This window comes from Neovison vison, chromosome 2, assembly GCF_020171115.1.
Source record: "Neovison vison isolate M4711 chromosome 2, ASM_NN_V1, whole genome shotgun sequence".
NCBI lineage: Eukaryota > Metazoa > Chordata > Mammalia > Carnivora > Mustelidae > Neogale > Neogale vison.
Genome location: NC_058092.1, coordinates 187,761,134 through 187,775,502, shown reverse-complemented (window position 1 = coordinate 187,775,502; position 14,369 = coordinate 187,761,134). Strand labels below are relative to the sequence as shown.

At 37.6% G+C, this 14,369-nt stretch overlaps 1 protein-coding gene across 2 annotated transcripts in view; it reads right to left on the bottom strand.

Annotated features, from left to right (window-relative positions):
• VCL (vinculin) overlaps positions 1 to 14,369 on the bottom strand; it is a 117,417-nt gene that overhangs the window by 40,588 nt on the left and 62,460 nt on the right. For both annotated transcript variants that reach the window (XM_044239868.1, XM_044239867.1), the window contains exons 3-6: positions 8,465 to 8,615; positions 8,170 to 8,278; positions 6,373 to 6,495; positions 3,558 to 3,718 (exon numbers count right to left, since the gene is read on the bottom strand). In XM_044239868.1, coding sequence (XP_044095803.1) covers positions 3,558 to 3,718; positions 6,373 to 6,495; positions 8,170 to 8,278; positions 8,465 to 8,615 — 544 coding nt within the window. The remainder of the gene's footprint in view (positions 1 to 3,557; positions 3,719 to 6,372; positions 6,496 to 8,169; positions 8,279 to 8,464; positions 8,616 to 14,369) is intronic.

The following is a 14,369-nucleotide window of genomic DNA, read 5'->3' as shown; positions in this document are numbered from 1 at the left end:
ATTTTAATTAACTGATTCAATCTTAAATCATGTTTTATTTTCATAGTAGACATTCTAATAATAAAGAAAAAACCTCACATACTTATTTTTTCAAAAATGAAATAAAAATCAACCTTGAAACCTCAGCTGTCTGTAGTTAAGAACGAGTATTAGAGGCTCACATGTTCTAACCAATATTTCCTTCTTTGGTAGGTTACAGAAGTCTTCTGTGCAAGACATCTGAATCAGTCACTACATTTAGCCCACCACCAGCCTAGGCCCTCAGTGCCAGGAATTCACCACAAGAACTAATTCCGAAAAAAAGCAAGTACTGACTCAAGGTGCAGTTTGTAGAAGCGCCTACATAGGGTTCGAAAAATACTTAGCTTAAAAATTTTCTCACTTCCTCTTAATTCTCAGCATGCATCAAGAAACAACTAATATAAATACAAAAACAAGAGGGATTAAGTATAGATTGCTAAATTTACAAAGGGCAGAATTAAAATTGTGTGTAATCCACAAATTAGTTTGTTTCATAATGTACCCTAAATTAATTTTTAATGATCACTATACGATGACTATTATTTCAGGAGGGGAAAATTGTTATTTTCTTTTCTTTTTTTTTAAAATTGTTATTTCCAAAACAAAATGAGCTGTTTAAACTCAAAGTATACCTTTAAATGTGTAACTCTGTCATTTGAATGTAGGTATAAAAAGTAAAATAATCACCCACTGCATTGCCTCTTTAAAAACTTAACTTATTCGGCAAGACGCGCTTTTACCAAAAATTTTTCCACTTACTTTCTTCCCCCACTTTTCTAGAGGAACCATCACTTTCCAGGAGAAAACTGCACCAATGGGGAAGCATGAAACAAGTATGGTAAGACAAAGTTAATTCTTAATTGGTAGGGTTGAGAGGAGGTAAAAGATAGCATGTGTTAAATAGAAAAGGGACCCAGTGGCCACAGACAGACACAAGGTCTGATTAATTTACTGCTTACAGTCAAGCAGTGAAAGATGCATAATGTTATTAAACTGAAAAATAACCAAAATTCTAGTTACCAGTTTCCATTTTCAAGGTAAAAATTTTTTTCGACTTACTCTTACAACTAATAAAAACAATCACACTTAAAGGGTAGGGGAAAGTAGAGTGGATGGGGATGGGGTGGGAAGTAAGATTTGTCATGTGTATCTTTTTATAGCATTTTTATTTTTGAACCAGGTAAATGTATAACAAAAACAAATTGAGATTTAAAAATAAACATTTCTTGTTCATTCTGATGTTATTATGTACTTGAGCTGCTTTGGGCCAAACTAATTTTATTTTCTTTCTTTCATTCTGACCGTTAAGGGTTGCAGAACCTGTCAACTGTCTGATTCCTTCCAGATCAGCATAAAACTGAGACAGCTACAAGAATGTCCACAGCAGGGACCAGGTCCATTTCCCTTGTGTATCTCCCCAGGTGCCTCATCCTTGTCCTGAAAAACTCAACTGACCACATTTTTTGTAAAAAAGAAGCATCTCTCAATGGCACTGGCACTAAATAAAGCTCAGCAACCCCTATTTACTAGATGATGGTTAACTTTCCCCCTCCAAACACAGATAAACATTGAGAGTGTAAGGCCTGCTCCTCTTTTTTGCTATTTCTTTTCTTTTTTTTTTTTTTCTTTTTTTATTTCTCATCTGCTAGAAGCAAAGGAGAGAGAATAAGGAAAGAGATTAGGTTAGAGGAAGGTGAGGTCATAGAGAACCATGGCTGATTCACAGCTTAGCAGAACATGCAGTGAACCACAGACTGAAGTTAGGAGAAACTTTAGATACACTTAACTTGTCCCCTTTTGATTTTGCAGACTAGGATCACTGTGAAGGACAGGTGCCCCATCTAAACTCCTGAGCCTATTCATTTTCACAATAGGTTGAAAACCTCAATGACACATCTCCAAAAGCAAAATTCCAGAGCCTGCAAAGGAGACCAGGAGGAAATGCAAATAGAGAGATGACATCGGCAGGAAGTTTCATTTCCCAAGAGCAGGGTCCACACAGGCCACCTGGAGGTCACCCAGCTTACTGAGAGAAACTTGCCCCTCAAATGAAGTCAGTGGGAATGACCTGGCCAAAACGGTTCTTAGGAGCCTGTTCAAAAAGATGAAAGCACCCACCAAATATAGGAAGCCTGATATCCCATCGTCACGTCTTTTCTTCTGTTTTCTCTAAAGAAATCGCTCAGTGTGAGCCAGAGTCACTCCACCCGGCACAGCCCCGAGTCCCAGATGAAATGACACTCGGACGAATGTTCGAGCACAGTGTTACACACCGGCACACGGAAAAAGGCACAGCACACAGCACAAGAAAACCTCACAGACATGCTTTTTTCTCTTTTGAAGCGTAAAAGAGACTAGAGGGCAAGAGAAAGCTTACCTTCTAAATGTGAGAAAAAGAATAAAACAAACAAGAGAACAAAAAAAGATGCATAAAGAAGTCATAACAGGGAAATGAAAGTTGTCAAATATGCAAAAGCAAAATTAAGTAAAATACCAAAGACTTAAAACGATTTCACCATCTAGATTTAAAACACCATCTGAAAACTCATTCAAGAACTTTGTGCCTCTGTGAACAAATCCAGAGGTAAGAGAAGCTAATTTCCTTCTGCATATTTAGATTCACTTTCTGGGCAATGTAATTTTCGGACCCTGGCTCTGATCTTACCTTACTGTTGCCCTGGAGAACAAACAAAACCCTATTGGGTACCTAATGAAAGTCATACGACAAATCCTCTCTTTGCTACCAGCCTGCTGGGGGGCCCATTTGGGTCACAGGTGGGGAAGCTGGATCCTGGAGACAGTGTGTTTCCCCTGCTGCTCATATCCTGGGCCTACAAGGAAAGTGTAAACCCAAGTGCCTCTGTTCTCCCAGTCACTAGACAGGGAGAAGGAGACCAGAGCTGCAGCCGCACAAGACCACTGCAGTGAGGCTCTAGCAGGAATCCACCAACCTTTTTGGAGGCCAGGAGGAAATTCAAGATAAAGGGTGAGGGCCCCTCAAACTCACTGACAAATGTGAAAACTAAATTTTAACTAAGCTTTCCTTAAGGAAAATGGGATGACAAATGCACACAACTAGAAATGCCAAGAGCTTCCCCTGTAGATTTCTTAGGTCAAAGATTAGCTAAGGAGAAGTTTCCATAAAACTCACAGTCATATTCTGTATCTTACTTAGTCACCTAGCAACAACCACCCACATAAAAAGGCAGGGTTCCCACCCAGGGGAGTATCCACCATACAAAAATTCCTCCACCAGCCCAATGAGTGTCCAGCTGGAAGAAAAGGCTACACATCTCAACCTTCAACCCCACATATCTATTATTTGTTCTAGCTTAGGGCAAAGGGAGTTTGCAAAAGCAGCAAGTAACCCGTGGAACCCATGAAAAGTGAAGTAGAAATTATTTCATATATAATTTCATAAATGAAATTATTTCATTTATTTCATATCTGAGAGGTCTTACGCTACCCACAATTATAAGATAAAGGGTGAGAGGAGAATTTGGGAGTTTGCTTCTTTTTCCTCCAGGAACACTTACCTTGCTGGCCCAGGCATCTTCATCCCAAGAAGTGAGTTGTAAGACACGAATGATTTCATTAATTTCAGCACTCATCTTCTCTACAGTAAAATTGCGATTTTTCAAAGCTTCTTCTATTCCTTGGTTTTTTGAATTTTTAGTTGTTACAAAAATCTTCATAGCTGTAAAAAATAAACAAATGATCAGAAACGAAGCTGGGAATTTAATCTTGCTGTAGAGCAACATTCACACAAGATGGTCCATACTTCAAGTACATGTGCTGGGTTTCTAAGATCTTAAAAAGAATATACTGGACTGGCTTAGTCTAGACCATGTGACTCTGGGCCTTGCAGTTGTAGGTTCAAGCTCCACAGTGGATGTAGAAATTACCTAAAAAAATAAAATCTTAACAACAACCAAAAAGAATATATTAAAAACAAAACAAAGAAAAACACTGCAAGTGTGCCAATAAAGTTCTAATATCAGCAACTTTAAGGTACAAGACATCACTAAAACATGACCAGGGAGCTAATCTAACACACGTATACTGATGACCTATAATCACAAAATATCCGATATCTGGGGCGCCTGGGTGGCTCAGTGGGTTAAGCCGCTGCCTTCGGCTCAGGTCATGGTCTCGGGGTCCTGGGATCGAGTCCCGCATCGGGCCCTCTGCTCAGCAGGGAGCCTGCTTCCTCCTCTCTCTCTCTGCCTCTCTGCCTACTTGTGATTTCTCTCTGTCAAATAAATAAATAAAATCTTAAAAAAAAAAAAAAATCCGATATCTTTCTAAATCAGTTATCATCCCATTCCTGACACTGGCCCCATCTAGCACACACCTAACAGGACAAGATGAAAATAGTCAGTAAAACTCTAATTTAAGTATCCCACTGCACCCAGTCCTAATGGAAGATCCCAACATGTCAAGTTTTTCTTCCAGAATTTCTCTCAACATGTAGCAGGAAATTTCTAACCCCCAAGAGTCAAGAAGAAAATAATAATAATAATTTGAAGTGGGCGCCTGGGTGGCTCAGTGGGTTAAAGCCTCTGCCTTTGGCTCAGGTCATGATCTCAGGGTCCTGGGATCAAGGCCCGCGTCCGGCTCTCTGCTCAGCAGGGAGCCTGCTTTCCTCTCTCTCTCTCTGCCTGCCTCTCTGTCTACTTGTGATCTCTCTCTGTCAAATAAATAAATAAAATCTTTAAAAATAATAATAATAATAATTTGAAGTATGGGAGAAAGAGAATATCTTCTCAAGAAATCACTGAAATTGTTAAAACAAAGATTGATCAACGCTTTATTGAGTTACCCAGATCAGAAAGAAATCTTACTCCCCAAACCTTTCTATCTCACAGAAAAACTGTCCTCAAAACATATTTCCCGTGGAGATTTTAAGACTCTACTTACAAATTTGTTTTTATTTTCTAGTTCACAAAAGAGCTTTCTGAGCTCTTCCGCTCACCTCTCCTTTTCTAGCTACTCTGTGAAACGTCAAAGCAGGAAGGCAGGAGCTGGGGGTGGCAATGACATGTCTCATAAGATTCTGAAAATAGAGTGGCCCTCTGGTAGTTAAACTAATTAACCCATAACTTGATTAAGACAACTTATGTAAACCAGAAGGTGTCTGGTACAGACCAGCCAGTCACCCAATGAGTACAGCTCCTTTTGCTAGCTGAGAGAGAAGCCATGAAGTTCTACCCATTGGGAAGTGGTCCCATGTGGTACAGACCACCAGCCCTGTAATATAAAGAACAGTTAAATTTCTTTCTTTCTTTCTTTCTTTATTTATTTATTTATTTATTTGACAGAGAGAGATCACAAGCAGGCAGAGAGGCAGGCAGAGAGAGAGAGGAGGAAGCAGGCTCCCTGCTGAGCAGAGAGCCCAATGCGGGACTCGATCCCAGGACCCTGAGATCATGACCTGAGCCGAAGGCAGCGGCTTAACCCACTGAGCCACCCAGGCGCCCAGAACAGTTAAATTTCTTTTAGGAAAAACAGTGTTAGCATAACACTGAAAAGGGCTTTGGGTTCACTTCTTTATCCTGTAGTACTCTATAATATCCATTTCAGCTCCTAATTTCTTTTCATAATACAAGTAAAAGTGTAAAAATTCCTATGTCCAAGAGGCGCCTGGGTGGCTCAGTCGATTGAGCATCTGCCTTCGGCTTGGGTCATGATCCCAGCGTCCTGGGATCGAGCACCACATCAGGCTCCCTGCTCAGTGAGGGGCCTGCTTCTCCCTCTCCCGCTCCCCCTGCTAACGTTCTCTCCATCAAATAAATAAATTAAATCTTTTTAAAAATTTTTTCATATGTCCAAGACTAAAGTTTCTAGATATTCTGCATCCCAGCAAAGGGGCCTACTAAAAATTCAGAACAGAGCGAGGCAACAAGAAAGGCAGCTTCAAACAGAGAACAGGAGGGGCGCCTGGGTGGCTCAGTGGGTTAAAGCCTCTGCCTTCAGCTCAGGTCATGATCCCAGGGTCCTGGGATTGAGCCCAGCATCGGGCTCTCTGCTCAGCGGGGAGTCTGCTTCCTCCTTCTCTCTCTCTGCCTGCCTCTCAGCCTACTTGTGATCTCTGCCTGTCAAATAAATAAATAAAATCTTTAAAAAAAAAAAAAAAAAAAACAGAGAACAGGAGCAGGAGAGCATTTCAGGAGACAAATACTGGTTCTTAGCCAATCAGCTGCAGTCATCAGGTAACACCCAATCTATCAGGCCTCATTTTTACCCAGCCTGAAGGACATGCGACTAAGCAGCAAAAGAAAATTAACGTCAGAGTTTAGAATACATTGACTTTTTTTTTTTTCTGTAAGATCATATACAGGCAGAAAATACCTGAAATGAGAACTGGCAGCAACTCTTTCACGGTGTTCATGGAGTTCACCAACATCACTCGGTGCTCCTGGTGAGTCAGTTCCTGCTGCCTCTCATCAATCATCTTGGCCATCTTTGTCATTCCTGAGGCACAAGGAATAAATTGTGCAGGGTGAATAGTGAAATGTCCCAGACTCTGGTGTTCGGAGCCTAAATCCGTTATGAATGACTATGAAAATCCAAACTGATTGCCCAGATAACTACCACTGAACTGTAGCATTCATGACATAAATGTTCCGGACAGATCTAACATAATGCAACTCCATTCCTTTCAATTAAAGGTAATTTATGAAATGTAAATCCTAAAAATGACATCATTTTCACATGTTTGACAAAAATATATTCACAAATACAAAAACATACTGAAAACATAAGTATATATTTGTAAAAAGTAAATAGAAATATTTTTCCTGGTTACCATGCGTACAAGGTGCGTGTCACTTATCTGGCCATTGTGCCTACTTGAGAATCTCATGCAAGCCTAGTACTGAGAAGCCAAGGGCTGAATAAAAATCTTAAGAATTAAAATAATGTGTTTTGTTTTCATCTTTATATTTTTCTGTTCTTTCCAATTGGTCCAAAATAAGCATGCACTATTTTTATAATTAGAAACAAACAAAAATATTTTTTAAATGAATATAGTTAGGACAGCAATCCAAAGCAGCTGGGTGTTCTGGAATCAGACTGCTCGTCCTTTTTGTTTACTTTGGTTATTATTCAAAGGTGCTATGTGATTGTCGAAAGCTTTGGTTTTCATACTGCTCATAGGATTTCTTAAGTAGTTTCACAGATCATCAAGGGGGTACCAAAGGTTGGTAGACATGGAGGGGTTGCCCCTGCTCCATCCAGAGGACTTCCATTTTTGTCTTTTATATGTTGAGATTTTGCATAAGATTTGATTTGAAGAAATAAACTTCTTTTCCCAATGCTATGGGAAAGTGTAAGGAACACTGCTCTAAAGGCACTTCCTGCTGATCTTCAAGGACGGCTCAGAAAAATTCTTAAAAGCCTTAAGTTTAAAGAATGACTATATTGGAACCTCAGGAAAATACTGTTAAGAACTATTTTACCTAAGACAAAAGACTTTTATGAGGTGGTATGTGATCTTTAATACTGATAAGTTAAACATATGATGTGTCTTGTGGTTGGTCTCAGTCATACTTTGAGAACCCTCCAGGTATGTGGCTCTCACAGAAAAAGCTGGTATCTGTTCATGTATTTTGAGCATTCAATCCTGATCCTCAGGTGACTAAACAATCATTTCAAAATGAGATTTAGCCACAGCAATTCTTCTCCCCTTCTAGATCTCATTCTATTATGCAGCCCCAGGCTAGGGCATGAATCCATAATAGTAGGCGGGCTAATTAATGAGCTAAGAGGTCATTAAGAGCTACAGGCCAGCTGGCAGACAGTGAAGGAATGCTGTATAATGTGGAATGGAGAGGTCAGAATTCAGGGTGGCCTTATGCATTACAGTAATAGAAAAGTATTTCCTACATTCTCCAGCAACATTTGCAATGTCTAGCTTAATTCATTAGGCAGGGCCAGGATTTGTAGAAAGCAGATTCAGCTTTCAGAGACAATAATATCTCCTCAGTAGAAACACAGTGTCAGCTCCAACAACAGACCAGGGATACATCAAAGCCCCATGCATCATTACTTATCTTCTGCAAAAAGCAGGGGGGAGTCCTCCTTTCATCTCAATCAGACATGGACAAGCCATAAAAAACTATATTATAAAAACTGGACATGACTGACCTGGTCCAAGATTCTTTGTGTAGGTGACCAAATCTTCCATGGTTTCCACCACCTCTGCCACTGTAAGATATTCCAAAATTCCTTTGCAAACTCTAATAATTTTACGAACCTGAAAATATATTTCAGTTTTTAGTCGAGTGAGTGAACAATAAGTGGAAAACATGCTAATTCAGCTGGGCACCTATTCAACATTTTCACATCCTAAACCATGACCAATCCTCCATTATTACCTTTAAGGCTATCTTTAATAAGACTTCTGTCTGGAAAAGGTCTGCATGGGCCTCAGATTGCCTACCTCAGCCTCATCGAAGGTGAGAAGCAGGTCTGATGTGCCAGAGAGGATGCCCCTTGACCCATCAATGAGATAATCTCGAGCGGGCACAGAATAAGGATCCGACTGAAGCATCTGGGCTGCCTGCACGAGCTTGGTGCAAGCATTCTCAACCCTGTGGGGAGGGACATGGAGTTAACTCACTGACAGAACCAAGCAGAAGAATAGGACATACAAATGCAAAGAATGTAAATGGACACCGTCACTTTTTTTTCAACATGGAAAACAGCCAAGACCAATTTACAATTGGACTTTTTAGCTCTTAAATTCTACGATTAAGGGCTACACATCCATTCATCCATTCACTCATTCATTTACCTCATTCACTGCACTAAGTCCTTGTTCTTTATTGTATCTTGGCAACAAAAAATGATGACAAAATGTTTTAGACCTTTCACTTTAGGTTGCTATACATCTTTGCAACTCCTTTGTTTTCTTTTTCCTCACCCTATACACATTGCCATTAAAAGGCATTACACAAAGAACAGAAGTCATTGACAACAGTTTTGGATTTAATATCTGGAACTAATAAGCCAAAGCATTATGTTAAGTGAAATTTAATAATTGGATAACACAAAGGATTAGGAGGAAACAAAAAGTATTAAGTAATGCATAAATTTCCCATTCATCTAGCTAAATGGATTTGACAAATCCACTGGACTGTTTGAAAACAACCCTGTAAAACTATATTGTTAATTAAAACATCACTAGCATTAATAACTGGACCAGTTATTAATAGTTCAATGTTAATACAGTTTAATAACATAGACAACCCGATCATATGTAACAATGAATGAATGAATGAATGAATGAATGAATCAGTAAAGAGCAAGACCTCACAGCTAAGGTTTTGGATCAGTATTAAAGGGCTGGTTGTTTACTGTGCCTTTTTAATTTTTAAATTAAATTTTAAATTTAATTTTAACTTATAGAATATATATATTCATATTTATGAGTCCATGAAAAATCACCTTCTTTCCACTATCTCCTAGGCATTCAAATTCCATCTACTTGCAACCAATGCTATGAGTCTCCTCTATATTCTTCAAAGTGAGACACTTTATACATACAGAAACAAAAACAGGCTTCTACCTTTTTTAAACAAATAGGATCATACCAGGCATACTCTGCATTCTGCTTTTCCAACTTAATTTAACTTAGAGATATTCTAATAAAAGTACATAAAGAGCCTCTTCATTCTTTAATATGGCAATATAACTAGTCCATAATTTATTAGCCTGCTACATAAATCACCTTGAAAAATGTCATTGTAAAAGGTATATATCTGTAGGACACAGGCCAGAAAGGAATTGCTGAATCGAAAGTGTAGACACTTACAGTTTTGACAAATGCTGCTATATTGCCCTCCACAGAGATTTACATTCCCCCCATAATGGATGACAGCAGTAGCTGCTTCCTCTATCTCAACAACTCGGCATTTAATCAAACTTAAGTTTATCCTCACCAATATGATAGACCAAAATTGGATCTCAATATAGTTTTTTAATTAAGGTAAAATTCACATAACACACAATTAGTTGCTCTAAAGGTACATACAATTCAATGGCATTTCGTGTATTCACAATGATGAGCAACTACCACCTCTCTCTGGGATCAAAACTTTTATCACTTCAGAAATGCACCCTGATCCCACTATGTAATCGCTCCACATTTCCCCCTTCTCCCCCCATCCCCTGGTAACCACTAATCTGCTATCTGTCTCTACGAATTTATTTATTCCGGATATATCATATAAAGGAATCCTGTGACTATGTAACTTTCTGTGTCTGGTTTCTTTCACTGAGCATAAATGCTTTCAAGTTTCATCCAGGTGATAGCCTGTGTCAGTGGTTTGTTCTTTTTCATACCTGAATAATATCTTATTATATGTGCATATGGAAAAATTTTAAAATTTGCTTATCCATCCATGTATTGATGGACATCTGGGTTATTTCCACCTTTTGGCAAAAATGCTGCTACTAACAGTTATACCAAATTTCCACATGGATCTAGGTTTTCATTTCTCTTGGATATATACCTATAAGCGGAAGTCTATGTTAATTTTTTCTGAGGATGTGCCAACCTGTTTTCCACAGCAACTGCACCACTCTACATTCCCACTGGCTTTGTTGAAGAGTTCCTATTTCTTTACATCTTTGCCAACACTTGTTATTTTTTGGTTTTTAAGGTTTGGGGGGTTAAACCCATCCTACTGGTTATGAAGTGGTATCTCATTATGGTTCTAATGTGATTTCTTTACTGACTGTAGCTGTTGAACAACTTTTCATGTGCCTGTGGGCTATTTGTATATCTTCTGTGGAGAAAATGTTTACTGAAGTCCTTTGTTCTTTTTTTTTTTTTTTTAAAGATTTTATTTATTTATTTGTCAGAGAGAGAGAGTGCACAAGCAGGCAGAGTGGCAGGGAGAGGCAGAGAGAAAAGCAGGCTCCCTGCTGAGCAGAGAGCCCGATGTGGGGCTCGATCCCAGGACCCTGAGACCTGAGCAGAAGGCAGCAGCTTAACCCACTGAGTCACGCAGGAGCCCCCCTTTGTTCATTTTTTAATTGGGATGTCTGTCTTGTTGAGTTGCTGAATTATTTATATACTCTGAGTATTAAATATTTATTAGATATATAATTTGCAAATATTTTCCCCTATTCTGTATGTGCTTTTTACTCAATATAGTTTTAATTTGCCTTTATTTTATTATTAATGAAGTTAAGAATATTTTTATTTTTTTTAATTGCAAAATAAAATTACACAGACTGTTAGACAATTATGCTCAAATACCACATACACAACAATCAGACTTCAGAAATGAAATATTACCAAGTACTTTAGAAGCCCTACCCTAACCAACAGTTCCTTATTTTCCACAACTAATCATTATCCTGATTTTTGTTAATTAGTCTCTTAATTTTTTTGTATACTTCCAGTACCTATGTATCTATACATACCTAAACAATGCATCATTCAGTTTTGTCTATATTAAAGTCTTAAGTAAGTGTAATTACACTGTTCTATATGCTTCTGTGACTATTCTTCTGTTCAATATTACAATTTGAGAACTATACCTAATATGTCATACACTGTATGGATATACCATAATTTATTTACCCATTTGACTTCTGGTTATTATATTTTTTACTGGTGTTTATATCAATAATACTACTATGAGCGTTTTTTTTTAAGATTTTATTTATTTATTTGAGAGAGAGCATGAGAAGAGAAGAGCATCAGAGGGAGAAGCAGACTCCCCACGGAGCTGGAAGCCCAATGCAGGACTTGATCCCGGGACTCCAAAATCATGACCTGAGCCTAAGGCAGTCGCTTAACCAACTGAGCCAACCGGGCACCCTTCCTTGAACATTTTTGTACTGGCTTCTGGTGTACACAAACAGCAAATCTAGTAGTGGAAAACTGAGTTGCAGAAAATGCATATATTCAATTCAACCAACAAAAGCCAGTTTTCCAAAGTGGTTACAGCAGTGTTCACAACTGCTCTACAACCTTACCAATACTTGGCATTGTGAATTTTTAAATTTGCCAACATGGTCATTATGAAATACTAAATTATTGTGAATTTAACATGCATGTCCCTGTTACTAATGAAAATGTTGTGGGTAGTTGTTGGTGTTTTGTTTTGTTTTTTTAATTTCTAGTGTTTATGGGCCCCAAAAGTTTTGACAGGTAGCATTTTTGTTGTCATCCAGCTCTAAGTAATTCTCATTATGACATCTTTGACCATGAATTGTTTGGATATTTTAAAATATACTTCAAAACATAAGGGACTTTTCTAGTTATCTTTTTGCTATTGATTTATCATCACATGCATCATGCCAGAGAATATGGCCTGTAAGATAACAAGGTTGTAATGCATTAAGGCTAGCTTGATGGCTTAACACATGATCAATTTTTATAAATTTTCTATGTGTGCATGAAAACAAGGACATGCTCCAATTTTTATGTGAAATATTTTACATATTTCATTAGCTCAAGCTTGTTAATTAAAATTGTTCAAATTTTCTATATCCTTGCTGATATTTACTATCTATTTCATCTATCAATTACTGAGTGATGAAACTTCCTAAAATAACAACAGATTAGTCTGTATCTCCTTGTAGTTCTATTTGTTTTATATATATATGAAGATAAAATTTTTTTTTTAAAGATTTTACTTATTTATTTGAGAGCAAAAGCGAGAGAGATCACAGAGGGAAAAGGAGAAGCAGACTCACTGCTGAGTGGAGAACCCAGTGCGGGGCTCACCGAGGACCCTGGGATCATGATCTGAGGCAAAGGCAGACACTTAACAACTGAGATACCCACGTGCTCCCAGCTAACTTTTTAGGTACATATAAGTTTATAATTATTGTATAACCTGACCCTATTTGTCATTATGTAACACCTCTCTATGTCTCCAGTAATGTTTGTCGCCTTAATGTCTATTTTGTCTGACATTAACATTCCGAATCAGTTTTCGGACTATTTTCAATCTCTCTGTCATTATGTTTTACATATATCTTTTTAAATAACATATAGCTATATATTTTTAATCCAGCTTAACAACTCTTAACTTAATGATTTAGCCATACTTGGCACAGACCCCGACTTGGGGCTCAATCCCACAACCCTGATATCATGATCTGAGTGGAAATCGAGAGTCAGACACTTAACCAACTGAGCCACCCAGATGCCCCTAGAATTATTTTCATATCTTATTACTCATTTTCCATATTTAACTTATTTTTTTCCCTTTTTCTTATCTTTTTTTTCGGGTGGGGCGGGGAGGAGAAGATTGCTAGTTTTTTCTACCTTTTTCTTACTCCCTGTACTAATTGTGAAGGTTACACACTCTGTTCTTTTTGAGGTTACCCCAAATATTTTAGCATGCATATTTGGCATGTTAAAAATCTAAAATAAAAGCTGTCCTCTTCACACAGTTAGCAGTTCATCAGTCTCATAAAAATCTAAAATGAGTCAATATTTTTACCTCCTTCCCAAACAAAGAATGATCTTAGGATATTTAATTCCCAATCATCCTTATCCTGAGCTTTTTGCTATTGTTTTCAAGTTTTGCTTGATGTTTACATTGTTTCCATGTATAAAATGTTTTATCTTTCATTTTAAACACTTAAATCTTACTAGATATTACATTGTTATATTATATAGGTCAAAGTTTGTTTATATTTACCAACAAAGTGTCCCGTATTCTGGCTAATCATTCCCTCTTGTATCTCAGGCTTTACATCTAGAATCATCTGATTCTGTCCAGATTACATTCTCTAGAATTTCCTCTACTAAGAGAATGACGATGATAACATGTAAATATTTTTGATTGAAAATGGATACTTTGTCCACTACTTCAAAGACTATTTCAGTAGTTCAGATTTCTAGGTTGACAGCTGTTGTATTGCACATTGAAGGTATTATTTCTCTAATATAATAAAAGAAGCAGAAAAAGATATGATGACAGAAGCAGAGGTAAGAGCTTAAGCAGCTTCTAGAAGCTGGAAAGGGCAAAGAAACAGGTACTCTGGAATTTCCAGAAAAAAAAAAAACTCTACTAACCCAGAACTGGAAGACAAAACATTTGTGTTGTGTTTGATACAACAATGACATGACACTGGCCTCCAACTGTAATTTTCCAGGCATACAAATAAGCATGAAAACACTACCCACAATGAAAAGAAAAAAAATAATAATTTGAAAACAATCCAGAAATGACACACATGACAGAATTAATAGACAAGAACATTAAAACCATTATTAAAACTGTATTCCATATGCTCAAAAGGTAAAGCAAAGTTTGAGTATTTTTTTAAAGATTTTTATTTATTTATTTGACACACAGAGAGAGAGAGATCAC